General features: G+C 36.0%; 1 protein-coding gene across 1 annotated transcript in view; it reads right to left on the reverse strand.

Annotated features, from left to right (window-relative positions):
* Positions 1 to 17678, reverse strand: part of LOC108782016 (RNA pseudouridylate synthase domain-containing protein 2) — a 109922-nt gene that overhangs the window by 43423 nt on the left and 48821 nt on the right. The window contains exon 2 of the mRNA XM_018550165.1: positions 8301 to 8405. Coding sequence (XP_018405667.1) covers positions 8301 to 8405 — 105 coding nt within the window. The remainder of the gene's footprint in view (positions 1 to 8300; positions 8406 to 17678) is intronic.

Genomic DNA, 17678 nt, shown 5'->3' on the forward strand with positions numbered 1-17678 from the left:
TAACGTTTTAGGAACGACGTCATTTTGAAATAATTTTTTACTGCTTTTGCTAAAAAATAATTTGTAAATAAAAAGTCTATTAACATTTATTAATATTCATAATATATATATATACAGAGTCTCAAAACTGACGATAAATGTTTTAAAAACAAATATTTCATAATATTTTAAAAAAAAGTATAACACAGCAACAGTTAAGACTATGACAGTTTTTAAGATCAGTGTAAAGTGTTGAATTTTCTTATTGTCAAAGACATGAGAAAGCATCTTCAAGGAAGTACCAAAATATTTTTTTGCTACGATAGTGAATAAAGTATTCTATTTCAGTGTTCAATGTTACATACATTTTTATTTTCAAAGTCTTCAGTTGTTGAGTATAATTAATTTGCATAACTCTCGTATATTTATCCTGAATTTAATTTTTCAATAAATGTTGCAAATTTATAACTTCTGACTCTAAAAAATTAAACTCATATCAGATATTGATATTAAGATTAGGATTGAATTTAACCAATCAAAGCAAAGTTTATATTAAACTTGGTAACGGTTTTCTTTCTTCTCTGATCAATAAATTTCACTCTTAATTTCAATAGTCTAATACAGGCATTACACGATGGCATTGCAATGATAATGTTCTGTTACTCAAAGCATGGACATGGCCGTAAATGTTTCGTTTAGACAAAGTAGCGGATACCCAAGAGTGCGATAATGCTCGTTTCCCAAGAAAGGATTTCTCTCCCACAAAGGAATCATTTTAATTAGATCGTTAATTAAAATTAATAACAACATCCTGCGCGCCGGATGGCCGCGTTTCGCTCGTTCGAAACAAACGGCGCATTACATTAATGGATCCTAATATCCGTGTACGCGACACGTTTTAATTAACGCAGACAATAATTAGTCGGAATCGCGAGAGCATCGGCCGGCGTAAATCGGATTATATGGGGCGTTGCACGAATTTTCGATGGCCGATAGTGGCGTGCGGTACAATATGATCGACATAGCGATGTCGATAGACGAGAAAGACTTCTCTGTAGGCTTTATGTGTTCATATATAATTATCCAACGTAACCACGGACAGTCCCGGTAGAAATGCAATTAGACTGTTGCAGAGATTTGAGCGAAATGGAGAATTTCTCATGAATCGTCAACATTAAAATGGAATGACAACACCGCATTGTTATGGGAGCAAATTAATATATAATGAAACAATAATTTTACGATGCTTCTATTCTTTTTGCAAAATTAAATAAGATATTAATATACCCGCATCTTTTTCGCTTATCATCATGGTTATAATCGTTTCGGTAGAGCGTTACAGTGAATAATGCTAAGTGCATAATCGCGTTTTTGCATTGGTGCATCGAGTTGCTGTTGCATTACAGCTAATTATTATAATGATCAGCTATTTCAACCTGCACGTTTTCGCGAGAGCGAGATAACAGATATTAAATGGAACATTTGTGAAAATTAATATGTATATTTTACATCGGCATATGTACGCTGGAACAAACAGCTTGCTTCAAGAGTACTACTATTAATTGCAACGTTCAAAAACGCGTTTCATAACTGACTGAACGATAATTCGAATAATTACACAATAATTGATTGCACATAAGAACAGATTTGGAAGTAATAAAGCATAAGCTCGTGCAACAAAACGCACAGATAAAATGGTACAAATCATATGTAAAATACGATAGAGAAAAGAAGATAAGGTTGGCGGTTTATGGAGAAAGATATTCACAGTCGCGTACAAAACGTTCTTATTAAACAACCAATCATTCGCGATATTAAACGTGCGGCGTGCGCGGTGAATCTTATATAAAATCGTATCACAAATTTATCGTAAATCACAAATCTATCGCAGTCGCGTATTACGCAAATAAATTTTCTTTGTGGTGATAATAAATTTACTCGCGCTACACCTCATTATTTCGACAGGCGTACACTCAGTTCATTCAATATATTTTAAAATATAATAATAAAAACACGAAATAATTCGCCATCTCGTGAAAAATAAAACAAACCGGCTTCGGCTTGGTCGAGTACCTCGTTAACCGTAACAAGGAAGCTTGAAATTTTTGCTTAAATAATTAACGCTCCCGTTACGTATTGTTTGTGATCTCAGACGAAAATGTTAGTCGCCACCGCAAACTACGGAAGCGAACAAGACCGGCGACGACGACGACGACGACGAGAGGAGGAAACACGAGACTCTTAGACTTACAAAGAGCATAGAATTGCGAGGTAAGAGGAGCGGTGTAAGAGGGACGCGAGGGCGAAGAGTGAAGTGGTGAAGTGGAGGTAGGGAGGCGGAAGGGGCAAAAACCACCCTCGAGACCGAGCCTCGGTTTCTCCGTTTAAACTCCCTCGCGCGACGATATATCCTCATCCGCACGAATTTTCGCGCCACTCGGCTCGCTCTCTGGACTTTCGGCTGTATCGACCGGCCCTAAAACATCCCTCCCTTTCACTCCCCAGTTTCGAACGACCATCCGCGCCCCGCCTATGCCGCCTACGGGTCTGTTTCCACCTCCGTTCGCGAGCGAGCGGTCTCCCTTGCTCCTGGGGGCTGATCGACCGCGTTGCTTTCATCGTCCGAGGGTTTCCTCGAAGTACCAAAGCTTCCCATTCTCCACCTCTCACTGTCTCGCGCGCGCCATTTAGGCTCGCCCTTCGTCTTAGGCCTCTACGTCCTACATTCGTAGTCCTCGTAGAGAACGCAGGCCCTCCTACCGCTCCAACCACGAGACAGCCAAGATATATATTTTCGTCGGCGGGATTTATGCGGAGGAGGACCTTGCAAACGGAATATCACGTGCTGTAATATCGAATGTACGAACGCAGCCGCGTGGAATGCACAGAGGAGGATGACAAAGAGAGACATGCCAGGCGGTGACCCGCGTGCGTGTGCATTCCCATTTCGGACATAGCGAATTCTACCGCATTCGAACGCTGTATCTGTCTTTCGCGCGTGTACACATTCGCGTAACACGCGCACTGCACGAGATGACATGCTCATTCCCTCCCCGCAAATGGGGCAACGTGATCACCTTCCCACGATAAGATTTAACTAACAGCTGTAAAATAATGGGGAGCTTAATTATTCCTTATATTATAGTTCATGTATAATGTGAATAATATTGTACATTAAGTAATAAGCTGTAAGAAATTAATCAATCATACCTAATCGATTATTTTGCTCACATTCGACTGTAATACACTTTTAAATTTATAATGTCAACTTTGAATTATTTTTATAAATTGTATGTATAAGTTACCACTGCTCAATATGATAATATTAATAATAGATTTTATTAACGTGTCAAAAAATATAAATTTATAAACATGCTACACGATGTAATTTTAGAACGAGCACCCTAAAAGATAAGGCATCAGCAAAGTGCTTATAGTATATGCCTGGACCTTGATAAAGGTTTTATAATGAAAACTATATAACAGTGAATAACGAGTTTCGCCATTATGAGACTACTATAGTAAATATGATGAAAAACAAAAGCATGAAAAAATGAAATAAAAATAAGATATAAAGATGCAATGTACGGATTATATTAAAAAATGAGAAACTATGTAAAGAGAAGCAGCTGATTTGATCTGAATGTAAAGTTAGAAGTAGAAGAATGAATATCATTAGATAATAGGTTGAAATATTTGACTACAATATGAGAGAAGACAGCCTGAAATTGATTGATGAAAAGAATAAAATAAAGATGAATTAAAACATGTAGACGACAAAGTAGAATAAAATTCCTTATTGACGTAATTAGTAATTATAAGGTCAATATATCGTTAATTTGACTAAAACAATTAAGTTAATTGATTTAATTTAAGAAAATGTATTAAATTTGACTCAAATTTAATTTATTATTTACTAAGTTTATATTCTCTAAAATCTTTGGAGTAAAATCTAACTCTAAAGAATGAAATCTCTTAAAAATTGACAATTGAACCACCTTTTTTCAACACTAGCTCAATCGTCACACTCCTTGTCACTCTTTAGAATTAGATTCCACTCCAAAAGATTTAACAGAATATCGTATATTGATATAGACGATGTTTACTTGGAGACAACTAATCACAGAAATGGATTAATTTATACCTTGACACAAAAGTCAAAAATAATAAAATGTTATTTAACTCGAAGGATTGGGTTACCACTACATCTTTTGACATCTAGTCGTACCGATACATTTCTTACGACTTACTGCATCATATTACTCCCATTGTAGATAGTCCTTTAAGTCGCGCACACGACATATCTTACTTCATCATCGAGTCGCTCGCGCGCAACAATCTGTCATCGCATGCGTATTCCCGGGGCTAATTTACGACACGTTGGAATAGAAGAAAAAGAGAGAGTCGTCATTGCACTCGGGGACTCGGCGAGATAAATTACTTTCGCGCGTCTAGGTGTAACGTATCGTCTACCTTACCAAGAGCGTTTCTTTCATCGTGACGCGCAAAGAGTTTCGCGACCCCTTCTTGTGCGAAGCGCAAGACAGAGTACGAGGAAGGGAGTAAATCCGCGCAAAAGGTGACGTCGTATAGTAGCTGCGACATTCAGCGTAATGTACTTTCTCAACGCCGGGTCACAACGTAGTTGTAAAAGGAGCAACGAAAATGGAGAACGACCATCCAGCGCAAATGCACATACACACGCACACAAACACCTCGCCTCGAATCTCTGGCACGGCTTGTCGCCGCCTGTTGCTGTGCATGGGCTGTTTGCCGCGCGACATTTCCGTTAAGGTGATTTTGTTTCAACCATTGCGCCAAAATCGATTGGATCCGTCACGTTTGATCGAGGGACGGAGGAAACGCATGTCGAGTAATTCCTCCTCTCTTACTGCTTACTCATCCGTCGTTTCACGCGCGATACGATCCTCGTTCGGTTTCATTTCTCCGCGAAAGTTCCTCCCGCTGAAATAACACGTGGCAAGATATGTATTTTCAAGCGTGTCTTAAGTTCAGTTTTTCATTTCTGGTTAGTTTATTTCTGGTTTAGTTTAGATTCAACCTCACTTTACTTGATGATAATACAAAGATGTGAATCATTAAACTAATAGTTTTCTAGTGGTAACTTTAAGGTCCGATTCTTTCATTTGCTGATTAACTTGTGGTTAGGCTTAACCAAATAGTAGTGTAAATTTTTTTATAATAATTAGATAATAATTTTTATAATAATAGCTAGAATAATTTTTACATTATCATCAAGTGAGATAAAATCTAAGTTATGCTCCTTTCTATCAATAAAGATTAATTTTATTCTTTCAGTTCAAATTCTTAAGATTAGAAAAAGATAAAAAGTTAGTCAAATCGAGATTAAAATTAAATTACATTGGTAGAAACGGACATTTTTAACGAATAATGGAAGACCGAGCCTATAAAAGTATTCACTACAAAACCACTTTAGTGATGAACCATAGAAAAATACAATTTTTTTACCAACATCAGGTTAAGCCTAATTATAGTTAACAAGCAAATAAAAAAAACCGGGCATTAAAATGTAGGGGAAAATAATGCACTAAATACGAGTTTAAAACACGTCTTCGGAGCTTCGCTATCGAGTTTGCTTAGATCAATGGTGGATTAACGAGCTATTGCTTGGCCGAAGTACTCGCTCGAGACTCCTAAGCGCCTGCCTTGGGCAATTAATTTCCTAGCTATCTTAGCTTAACTCGAAGCGAAACTGTAAACTATTACTGCTCGAACGTGAGAAAAAATAAACAGCCAACGGTAATCACAGGGGTTAATCGCAGGCAAATTATGGAAGGAAGGGACGCAGAGCGGGGATAAATTGCGGCGTATTTCCTTCGCGAAATGCATCGAATAAATTAATATTTATTTCCTTTTTTATCCATGATGATTTCTGGTCGTTATGGTCGATCGATTGGACAGCTTCCGCTAAATCACTTGAACGAGAATGCGCCATTAACGCATAGATGCAACGTAACGATCATTCCACGAAGTAATTCTCATGAAAAAAGGATTGTGTAACGCGCAATTTTCTTGACGATTCTCTACGACGAAGATGAGTCTACAAGAATAAAGTGCGGAAGATTTTTTATGTCACATATTATTCTGTCGTAACTGTTACGACAACGTTATTAACTTTCGGCGTATCGAAAAGCAGACTTGTAATCCGTGTGTAGCTAAAATATAACAAGGATGAGTCTATCTTAAGAATAAAATATAGACAGTCTTCTGTATCTGTTAAGAAACAAATCTATTTTAGGTCAAAATAGATCTTAGTTGTTTAAATATTTCAGAGTGAATTTATACATATATGTATATAACCAATTCTGTAAATAGCACGTTGAAATCTTTCTCGATCTTGAAACTCAATTATCCTCATTAGACTATTGAGACTTTGGCAATATTTGTCGCAATAACCAGCTTTACAACGAGAGAAACGTCGTTCTCCAATATCTTTTTTTTTTATACTACATATTTACTATTCTATCGCAACTATTACGGCAACGTCGTAAACTCTGGTCGCATCGAAAAACAGACTTATAATCCGAGTATAACTAAACGTTAAAGGCCATCAGTGGCTTCGTGCAACGGTGACTATCGATAACTCGGGTTTCTCAAAGGCCCAACCGGACTCACCGCCTCTCGACTGCGTTTATTTCGTTAATGAGCGAACGGGTAAACTAATGAGGCCGTGCCTCACGCCACGACGCGCCGAATATCGACGAGGACGACAGAGATACGCGACGGCGAATAGATGGTGGGTAGATACACGTGATCTGCTTCTAACTCTAACGCGCGACGTTCTCTCTCCCGCACTGTCAGTCGGCCCTCGGTGAGTTACGAGGGCTTGGAAATAGACATCCATACCTGTCCCTTGGCTAACAGCACAGCCGCATAACGCGGCGTTAACCGATGCGAGAATCACTCAGTGATTCTCGATAACACGATGTATGGTGCAATGATACGATTCGGGAAACATATGGAACGACAGAAATAGAAATGCGTCATAAATGGTCGATGTAGAAAGCCTTGGTAATTCCGAAAATCACTCCGGCGCATAAAACAACAAACAACGAGCTTTTCCGACTAATTGAAGCTTCTAAAGGAGTCAGTGAAGCTTGCACGAAAAAAACAACCATGGTTGAATTAACATGATATATTTGGTTAAGCAAATTTTGGTAGAAGAGAATTTCTGGTTATTGTAATCAAATATTTTGTTACGCAATCAAACTATTTAGATATCATAATAATTAGAATTTGGTTAGTGCGTATGTAATAATAATATCCAAATATCTAGTTATTGTGACTGCAGGAGATAAAAAAACATGGTTGGCTTATCGTGACATATATGTTAAAAAAGTATTGACAGAATTAAACAAAACTTCTGGTTATCATAATTAAAAGATCTGGTATTCATAACCACAATATTTAGATGCAACACTAACATAGTTTAGATCTTGCAAGCGAAAAAAAAATTGATTGGATTAATATGAAGCTTGGGTATAACAACTTGACTATTTGGTTAAATATGAATGATCTAAAATATTCGTTATCTTAGCCAGACAAATTTGGTTACACATTTTGTTTCTTAACGATTGCGTTTGGTAGATATCTTGGCATCTTCTCAACTATCGGTTGAATGGTCTTCGTTGACGGTTGAATGGTATAAATTGTGCAAAAATTTCTTGTGTACCAAAAATGGATCAGAAGACATCGGATTAAAGTGCTGGATTTAAGTGTTGTAATTTATTTACATGTTATTATTTGTCTAACTATCCCTAATAAAAAATGTAAAATTAAACTAATAATGTAACCTAGAAAAAATTTTTTCTAACTATTTCGAATCAGATTGGGATTGTTCATCAAATGAAAAATCTAGTTATGTTAATAATATATATCATGATATTACAACTAATAATTTGGTTGTTTCAACCAGGACATACGTAACCATATGTTATCTGGTTGCCGTAACTAGAATGCGTACCACCAAATTTGTCTGGTTATATCAAACAGAATGTAAGTAACTAAATTTCTTGGTTGTATTAAATAAAAATTTTTAATCGTTCATTTTTCATCAAATAATCAGATTATTATAGCCAGATTTTTTAGGTTAATTCAATAAATTTTTTTTCCGTGTGGAGATACTGAATATCGAAGTAACTCGTAAATTGATAGTATCCTTGAAGCATAGGCATTCCAACCTCATTTTAAAAGCAACTTTCTTTAATACCGCGCAGCCGCGCTGTAATTTATTAAATCGCTCCTCAAACAGTCAGCGCAAACAAGCTGAATATATTTACCTTCTTCAGATCCTTGCTGGCATCAGCGTCCTCAGCTTTTCGCTTCTCGGTAATTTTCGGCGCGGGGACCGCCACTGTCGCCTCTCGTAAAGGTTTCAAATCAACCTGCAACAAAAATAAATAAACCTTTATTATTTGCTATTGTTATTTATTCCATTGCCTTCTCTATTCACACCAAACTGGCTAACACGTTGACGTGACCTTAATTTTCTAAATATTGGCCGTCTTTATCTACTTATTGCACGAACCGAGACGGTTAACGTAAATCTGCGATGAATTAACGGCTCGCGGGATGTCCATCGGATACAATGGACACAGACAAGGCATCATCGACCATTGTGCATCTGGATGTTGCCGTGGATGTTGCCGCAGGCGCAAGAGCAAGCACGCGGTAAAGGCACGGCATGGCATCGATTTATGGTAATTCGGTTAACTCGTCTCTATTTTACGCGCGCGTTTACGTTCCACATACTAATCCGACGTTAATGGGACGAGTAAATACAGAGAGCGGTTCCCCCTACGAGTTCAGGGAGCTTGATTTGGCGCTTGATATAATTCGACACTGCTATGCCCGGCTGGTTAATGACTATCCCTTCACATCGAGTCGCGAAAGGATTGGCGGAACGGATGAAAGGATAATCAATCAATTAGGTACTTACATCAAATCTTGATCGATATTGTGAATATTGATAATATGAACTTCAGATTTCTTAAAATCCACTCCAAACGCAATACCGATTTAGTTAGACAATGCCAGAATTAGTAACCGTCTCGCGCTTTCGTTTTAACGTATATAATTTAGTTTTCCTAATTAACTTAAACGACGAACGTGAAGTGTGCCCTTTTCAACTCCATTTTCTTACGCTTCCTGCATTTAAAGCGAAACAAGACGAATACTCCGAGCTCGTAAGAAGAACGAAGGAAGGGACAAAAAGATTCAAGGTAATTGCAGAAAGTGCAGCTAAAACTAAAAGACTTATAGTGTACGTGGAGGAATTTTAGAATCCATGTCCCCAAGTGTCTCTCCCGGAAATGTAGATGCAGTTCAACTGAAGGTTAACACAATTACGCAATCGAGTGTCCCGCCATTTGCATAACGAGGAATTAACGGGATTACGTCGTGCGTCCTATTACCCACCGGTAAGCCTGTCACCGAGAGATATCTGGATTATAGAGAAAAACTTTTACAATTTTAAATTGCAAATATGAGTCGATGGAAAAAAAAAAAAACAAAATAACAATGTTGGAATAGGGGGGAGAGAGAGAAAGAGAGAGAGACACGGAAATGTATACACGAATTAAATCGTGACTCAAATATTTCGAGAAACATTGAATTTTAAATGATATTAATATTAATTGATGTTTAATCTGTCCGTGTTGCTTGTCCTCAAAAATTGTTGTTTAAAACGAAGTAAATATAATACATATTCAAATGATGGAAAAAGAAAAAAGAAAAATCTGAGACAGACCTACATAAACTTGGACGTCACAGGCTCGATTATATTAATGTAAGATTAATTTTATATAATCTTAATTCAATTTACTCTTTCTAATTTTAAGATGGTTATCGGAGCGTCAGAGTACTCTCTAAGATAGATTTTAAACCGCCTATAAACATTAATATTATTAAATTGTTTGTTAAATTGCTCGCTAAATTGGATATGTAGTATATAAATTGATGAGAATCAAATTATTTAACCACTAAAGATCCAGCATTTAAGGTCTTTATTTCCAATTTGTTCACATTACTACATATTTTAAAAGATACTTTGTTCAATAAATAATAAGTTAAATCGGGATTAAAGTTATTCGTACATTAGTAAAACCGAGTCACAGGCAATTGAAAGGAGATTTTGCTGTGGTATTAGCGCGGCATCGTGGTCTATCAAGTTCTGCGGCTTATTACGAAATTCGCTTGCGAATGTGTGAATCGAGAGCGGTTTTACATCACACCAACGTGCGGTCGACAAATGACGAGTACACAAATCCGAATGACCGGTTCGGACGAACTATGGTTTGCACAGAGTCGACACATTGAACCGAAATCGAAAGACCGATCGGACACGCGGGTGCTGTTCCGCAAACGTATCGCAGCACATTCGGTGCGAATGAGGCTTTAGGGTCGCTAGGGTCGCCCCTGACAACGCCCTTGCCTGCATTGCGGTAGCTCTTTCTCTCCACCCTGACGATATCCTTCCACCATAACGCCCGAGAAAATGCCCTATGGAAAAAGGAACGAGTACAGCCTTACGCGTTCTTATAGCACCTTTCTTAAATCGTAAACGATTAACTCTCGACTGGTGACGTGGGTCCATTAAACCCATATCAAATTTTACTTATCTCCACGAGAAAAGTTTATTTCACAAAAAAATGGAAGTGTTCTCCTGAGATTTTAATGAGCTTTAAATATGTTATTTTCTATAGACAAAAATATATAGGTATATAAAAAGAACGAGTATCTTTTTATAATATAAAAGCCCAACAGAGGAAGTGCAACAACTTTTTGAAGAACATTTTATCGAAGCAAACATTGTCGAAACTGTAAGAGAGATAGAATAAAATATTCTGAATAGAAGTTAAATGATTTATCTCGTGAAATGCATAAAAAAATGATATGACGACTTTCGCGTTGAAACGCAAACACTTCCGAAAGTAAATTATGGTTGTCTGGATGTCTTTCACGTTTCGCGCTTTGATTACGTAATTGGCTTAGGCCGCGCCGTGGCTCGTCTCCCTTAAAATAGCCGAAAACGCGGCAAACAAGACTCGAAAGATCCCATTTTCACGGTACGTGACTGCGTCTCACGTGTAAGTATAATGAGCACATATATGCGAGCACAGTCACATAATGATAGGTTGAAAAGTTTCTTCTATATGTAAAAGGAACAAAAAGAATGATGAATAACTGCCCGACACTAATTTCTCTCTGTGGTCTGTGGAATAGTCCACTAATGTTGCATCACACTTTTAACAATTACATCACCGGTGAAAATGTAATATTTATTAATTTGCACTCGGAAAAATTTCGAGAGACTAACTGCGAAAGTATTTATTATGGAAAATTGATTTTCGCGAGATGAACTTGACAAGAAGCTCGAGTTACATAATAAATGTAATACGCAAAGTTTATATTATATGGTCGTTGTATTTATCGACTCAAATCTTATAAAGAAGACGATTTCCGAAATAAAGCGACTGACGTCGCTGCGACATCTTGTCATGCGGTATTTATGAATAAAACCCGAGAAGCACAGCGGCCGTAACAAAAGGGAACGGAAGCGTCGCTTTTCTTCGGGAAAACGGGACACCTATTGGGATTCATCCATCACCGACGATATAATTGAGAAAGCAGATCGCCTGCATTCAGGATTTACATTTTCAGCACCGCCGCTGAAACTCAATTCATCCGTTTATCCGCGCGTCCCTCGGACAAGCGAGGTAATACACTTCCGAGTCATTAACGGGAGTCTTATTTTGCGTTCCGCTGATGTCGCAAATTTTTTGGATGAATTTTTCGCCTACACCGTTTCGTCATCCCAATTGTCACGCTTATCAGCTTACATTTTGTACGGTCTACAAGATGGAAATGCGTGATATTTTCAAAACCAAACGTGTCTCTTTTAACGATATTATCATGTACGTATGACATTAACCCGCGCGGGAATAGTCACCTGGAATATATTTATACCCCAGTAGCGAAAAAATGTGAATTATTGTAGAGTATTATTTTGTATGGATATATTGTATAATATATTTTCTGTCTTTTTTAATAATTATTTATTACGAACCTTCAAATACGCAATTTTCCGTCGAAAATCTGCAATAAAAAGTTCTATTCAATTACAATCTTTATTAAAAAAAATATATATATATATATAAGCTACACTGTAAAAAAAACTAAATTTTAATAAATATTTATTTAAATAAATAAATATTTACTAAATATAAAAAACATAATTATTTAATATAAAAATATTAATTTGATTTAAATATCATTTTTATTGAATAAATATTTATATACTGTAAGTAAAATACTTATTATGTATACTATACAAAGAAATATGTATTAAGATTTAATTTTTTTTCAGTGTACTTAACGTGTTTATTTTCTTTTTTATATAGGTAATATTGGTTTGGTTCCTCCTTACTTTTTTCAGAAAATTATAATTAAATCCACATTGTTCTTAAATACTACACGGAGAGAAAAATACGTTAATTTTTAAATAAATAATTGTTTTAATAGTGTCAGATTTTAATACCTACTAAAGTAAACATATATTTATTTGATACAAAGATACATTAATTAGATTGAATTATTATTATTTTTTATTTAGCAAATAAATATTTACTTTCCGTAAATATAATAAATGTTACATTAGTACTATTTGAGCAATTATTTATTAAAATTTAGTATAATACATTTTTCTCTCAATGTAATAAATCGGAAAACAATCAATAGTATATAATATGTTGATGATAATAATCATTTTAATTGCAGAGTAAAAACAAACCCAAAGTAATTATTTATATTAAAAAAATCAAATAACTTCCATAAAAATATTCCCATGTTAAATGAGAGATGCGTAAATATACAATAATAAATGTATTGTTATTCAAGACGTCATCTATACAATCTTTTAAATCTTTCAAAAACTATTATAAAAAAATTAATAGGCGATCAGAAAAAATAATGGTGATCCTTGTGTGTAATAATTACATTAAAAAAAAACAATAATTGCTTTTTTTAGCGAAGTGACCGCGCGCTACTTCCATCATATCCTTGACTGAAGCCGTCACCTAAAGATTTTTCTTTCACCGCCTTGACTGAAGCCGTCACCTAAAGATTTTTCTTTCACCGCCTTGACCGAACGCGGTTTGTCTCAATTAATTATGCAAATGCCGCTTTACAGTCGACATTTAATTGTAATCGCTATTCGCGTGTAACATTTAGTGCTGGTTCGTTAGTATTTATGCGTTTATTATCGTATTTCGATATATAGCATAATTCCTAGATTGACGTTTCCGGCATTCAATGACGAAGAACACGGAATTGGGAAATGAGCTTGGGGGCTGGCGCTCTCCGGTATGATTGAACAGTATTATTATTATTAAGTCGATTATCACGGCAATGGATCATTTCATTAACGGCGTGAGTGCGTCCTCCGTTACTGCCTTCATGAATATTTCAAGGTATGTATGACTAGCTTAACGATTCCTGACGATAATAACTCATATAGTCGCTGATTGATTCAATGCTTCAAAAAATTAGCGATTAAAATGTACGCGTTAATTGTAGATATGGAGCGATGGAAAGAGAAATATTTTAGCTGTTACAGCGACCACGGGATGTCGCTTAAAAAGGGCTCGGAGGCCCAATATTTCAATGGTTGTTCGATCGGCATGAAAAAAAGGTTTGTCAGGTATCATCGAGCTGTGTTAATTAATAGTCGCCCCGAGTAAAACGGCCATCCCATCGGCAACGGTAGCAATAATAGTCACCAACAGCGACAACAATTTATCATTTACTGCGCGTTGCATCATAACCGGGCAGTCGTTAATCTTTATCACGAAGAAACTCGAACACTATACGAGGTACATAACAATAATATTAATGGGGTATAAATATTAATATCGAGGTATATCGATGCGAAAATGTTCACGGAACTGCGCCGTGTAAAGAAAAATATGTAGGACTAAGGCAATCGTGCTAAAAGCCAAGCATTCCTCCGCTACAAATAGCTGAAATATTTACGTAAACGAAAAAGAATCGCATGCGTAAACAGAGACAAACGCGTGGCGCATTCACAATTGAGATACCTGCACAATATTCGGATTTCCTACCCTTGTATCATCTTATTCTTTTTGTTCACTAAATGCTACCTCAAACATCTATTTGATATGGCATACATTGAGTGAAAAAATTTTACTAAATTTAACTAAAAATTTTAATAAATTAAAATTCTTTTATATCTTTTATAAAAATCTAACTAAATTTTAATAAATATTTATTTAAATATAGTATAGGTACTATAAGGTTGTCACAAATTCCTCATTCGAAAATTTCATAACTTTCCCTCATTTCCAAACAAAATTTTAAGGTTTTTTCTGACTTCAATAATATTAACATTTTTTTTAAATTTTTGTTTCCTGATTTGAAAATCGTTAAATATTTTGTTAAGATCGATTTCATAACAAAATAATTTATTCCTAACACTATTCTTGCATTCTTAATTATTAAGTTGATAGAATTTCAAACTGCGTAGATGTGATGTATGTATATATTAAATTTCTTTAAAGCGAAGAATTTTAATTTTTTAGAAAATTTTATAAAAGTTCCTGATTTTTTGTTAACTATTTTCAATTTCCCTAATTCAATTTTCTGATTTTTCTGATTTCCAATCTTGTGACAACCTTATTAGCTGAATATTAAGATACAATATAAACATATATTTATTTAAAGCAAGAACAATTAACTCAATGTAACTATCACTTTTTCATTTAGTGAATATTTATTCATCCTAAATAATTATTAAGTTAGTACTATTTGAACAAATACACGGAAAGAACAATTTTGCTGAAATATCTAAAAGTTTAGGTAGATACAATTCTGAAAATAATTTCGTTGCATCATCAAAATAATTATAAGGGACGTTCAAGCTAGTTGTAAAACATCAATTAAAACTTCTTGCAGCACATTGCTCATCATGCCTGAGACTTCTATGTAATTATTTTGAAATCCAATTCTAGCTAAATTTTTAGATGTTGGAGTATAATTGACTCTTTTGTGGATTTATTAAAGTTTAGTACATTTTTCTCTCAGAGAGTATACTCAACTTATTTACAATACCTCACCGATACTTTTTCCAATGTTTACAACTTTTTTATTATTAAAAGGTACATGCAGTTGTCTGGTACAGTTATGCTCTTTAATGGCATTTTGATTAAAAAAATTTTCACAATACATTCCTTTTATGAAAGCTATGAACAAATTGGATTAGACACACCACAGTGTTGTTTCCGTAGTGGCGTAGTGAGACGTTAAATTAAACAAAGATAAGATGACACAGGGGCCATTCTTCTCTCGCGGGTGGAGAATCCAAACACGCCCTAAGCAAAATGCCGGGTCGAAGGGCACGATCGCGTGTCAACGGTGAAGCGTTATCGTAGAAACGAATTTATATCCGTGCGCGTGTAATTCGCAGGATAGCAATTAGGGAAATATTCCCGGCGTACAGCAGCGTAAGATTAAACGAGAAACGGCGCGTCGAGAAAAGACGCGGTAATGCGGTTGTCTTCGCGCCTGCCTTATCCAAATCCGAGAGTAATTCGAAGTAAAGCGAGCGTGGGAAACGCGGTGGAGGCGTTGTGGAAGCGTTAGTCGCGACTTCGTTAAGCTCGGGATGCCTCATTTCCTAATGGACGTGGCGTAAAGCCGGGCCTCGCCCCTTTCTCTCTCTCTCTCTCTTTTCGTCCCTCCACCTTATTTTCTCCGCCAAGCCCGCATGTTTCTCGACTCTCTTTCTCCCTACTTCTCTTTCTCATAGTTAAATACCAGCGGCGAACGACGGCGTGCGTCGAAAGGGCGAGAAGCTTTGTTAAAGCTTTAACTCCCGATAGGCGCGCGTACCGTCGCGTTTTCCTCGTGCTGCCAGACGATTAGACCGGCGAAACTTTTCACGGCGATTATTCACGGGATGTTACGTTTCATCTACGGATTCTTTGATCAATTTGAAGCTGACTAGTATATATGCGCCATAACAGAAAACGTCGACGGGCGGAACGATTGCTAGGCTTCGCAAGTGCAAATACCTTATTCTTCATTTAATTTCCGCTGATCAAAGAATTCTGAATTGATCAAAGAACCTGTGGATGAACGCACGTTCGCTGGATCCGAGAAATCCTGCATTATATCACCGTCAATGTACAAGCGAAGCAGAAATACGAGCCATAATTTCAATGTAAAGACTATTCTATCGTAGGACTTCTCTTCACTGCTAAAATATAACGTCGCTATAAATTATTCTGTAATAAGGGGGAGAAGGACTATAAACGTGTACTATATTGCTATGCGAAAATTCCTTCGTTGTAACTACGAACTTGCAATTTGTCTAGTGGCACGCAACCACTCTCCTCGTTGTAGTTCATCGAATTGTCGTCGCAGCGATTACAATCTTCCAAGACCAACTACTGCTGTTTGATTAAGCCCGTGTAATTTACCGTGAAAGCTGCGGTCTGAAAGCTGCAGCATATACGAACGAAAATTGCACGAACAGTGCGCCAGCGTCGCAATGCTCAAGCGCGAACGTACACTATCCTTTTTGAACGACGTATACAGATACACCCAAGTTTTGATCATCACCGTGATATTTTGTCACATAAATATCTTTGATGCGCAAAATTAACGCTTCGACGCCTGACAAAGCGAGACCAGTCTTTCTCTCTCGTTGCGAGATATAATTAATATCTCTCGCCTACGCAGTTGGAAAATTTCTATTAAATTTAATACCTTACGTGTCCCAAACGCATAATTTTATGTTAATTTAACACAAAATAAATATATTAGAAAGTAACACAAATATCATATTATATAAAAAATTGATGCAAAAAAAACAATTTGTAAGCAATCATATTTCTTCATAAAAATTAACATTCATATTATAATATGTTAAATTAATGTCAAATTAATGTATTTTATTTATTTGTTTTATTATAATTTATGGTTTAAAACATTAATTTTGTTATTTATTCACTTATTCCTCTATAAATTGTGTTATTTTAACATTAAAAAATATTAAACAATTTAACACAAAATATTCAAATAACATAATCACAATATATTAAATATTAACACTCATATCAAAAATCCGACATAAAATTTTAACAAGGACTTAAGTGAGTCGTTTCTAACACAAACACAAAATGTTTATTACAGTGTAGGAAAGCATTTGAAATAAATTTTCGCGAAGCACGACGTTAAATAAAAACTTTATCAATCTCATGAAGATAATAACATCAACATCTCATATTTTGACAGTATTTAATCGGTTGGCTCCTAAAGCAAACATTTTCTTTCAACATTTCCCGAAATGGCGTTGAAACTGGTTCACCCAACTGAGACTGACAAAGTAACGTCATTTGCTGTAAGGTACCGGACACTTTATTTACCCGTGATATAAGTCTTCAGGACAGTGTGACCTTTTGCGAATGGCTACCGCGTCGTTCCGCGAACATAAAACTAAAACTGTTTTATCAATACGAAAAGTACAGCGGTGTTGAGAGGAGGGAAAAAAATGTCAGTACCTCCTCCACAGTCTTCACCGTTCCATCGTATTTGCTGACGAAACGCAATTTGCAAGTCAGCGCTAATTTATTTTTACC

This window comes from Cyphomyrmex costatus, unplaced genomic scaffold (assembly GCF_001594065.2).
Source record: "Cyphomyrmex costatus isolate MS0001 unplaced genomic scaffold, Ccosl1.0 scaffold960, whole genome shotgun sequence".
Lineage (NCBI taxonomy): Eukaryota > Metazoa > Arthropoda > Insecta > Hymenoptera > Formicidae > Cyphomyrmex > Cyphomyrmex costatus.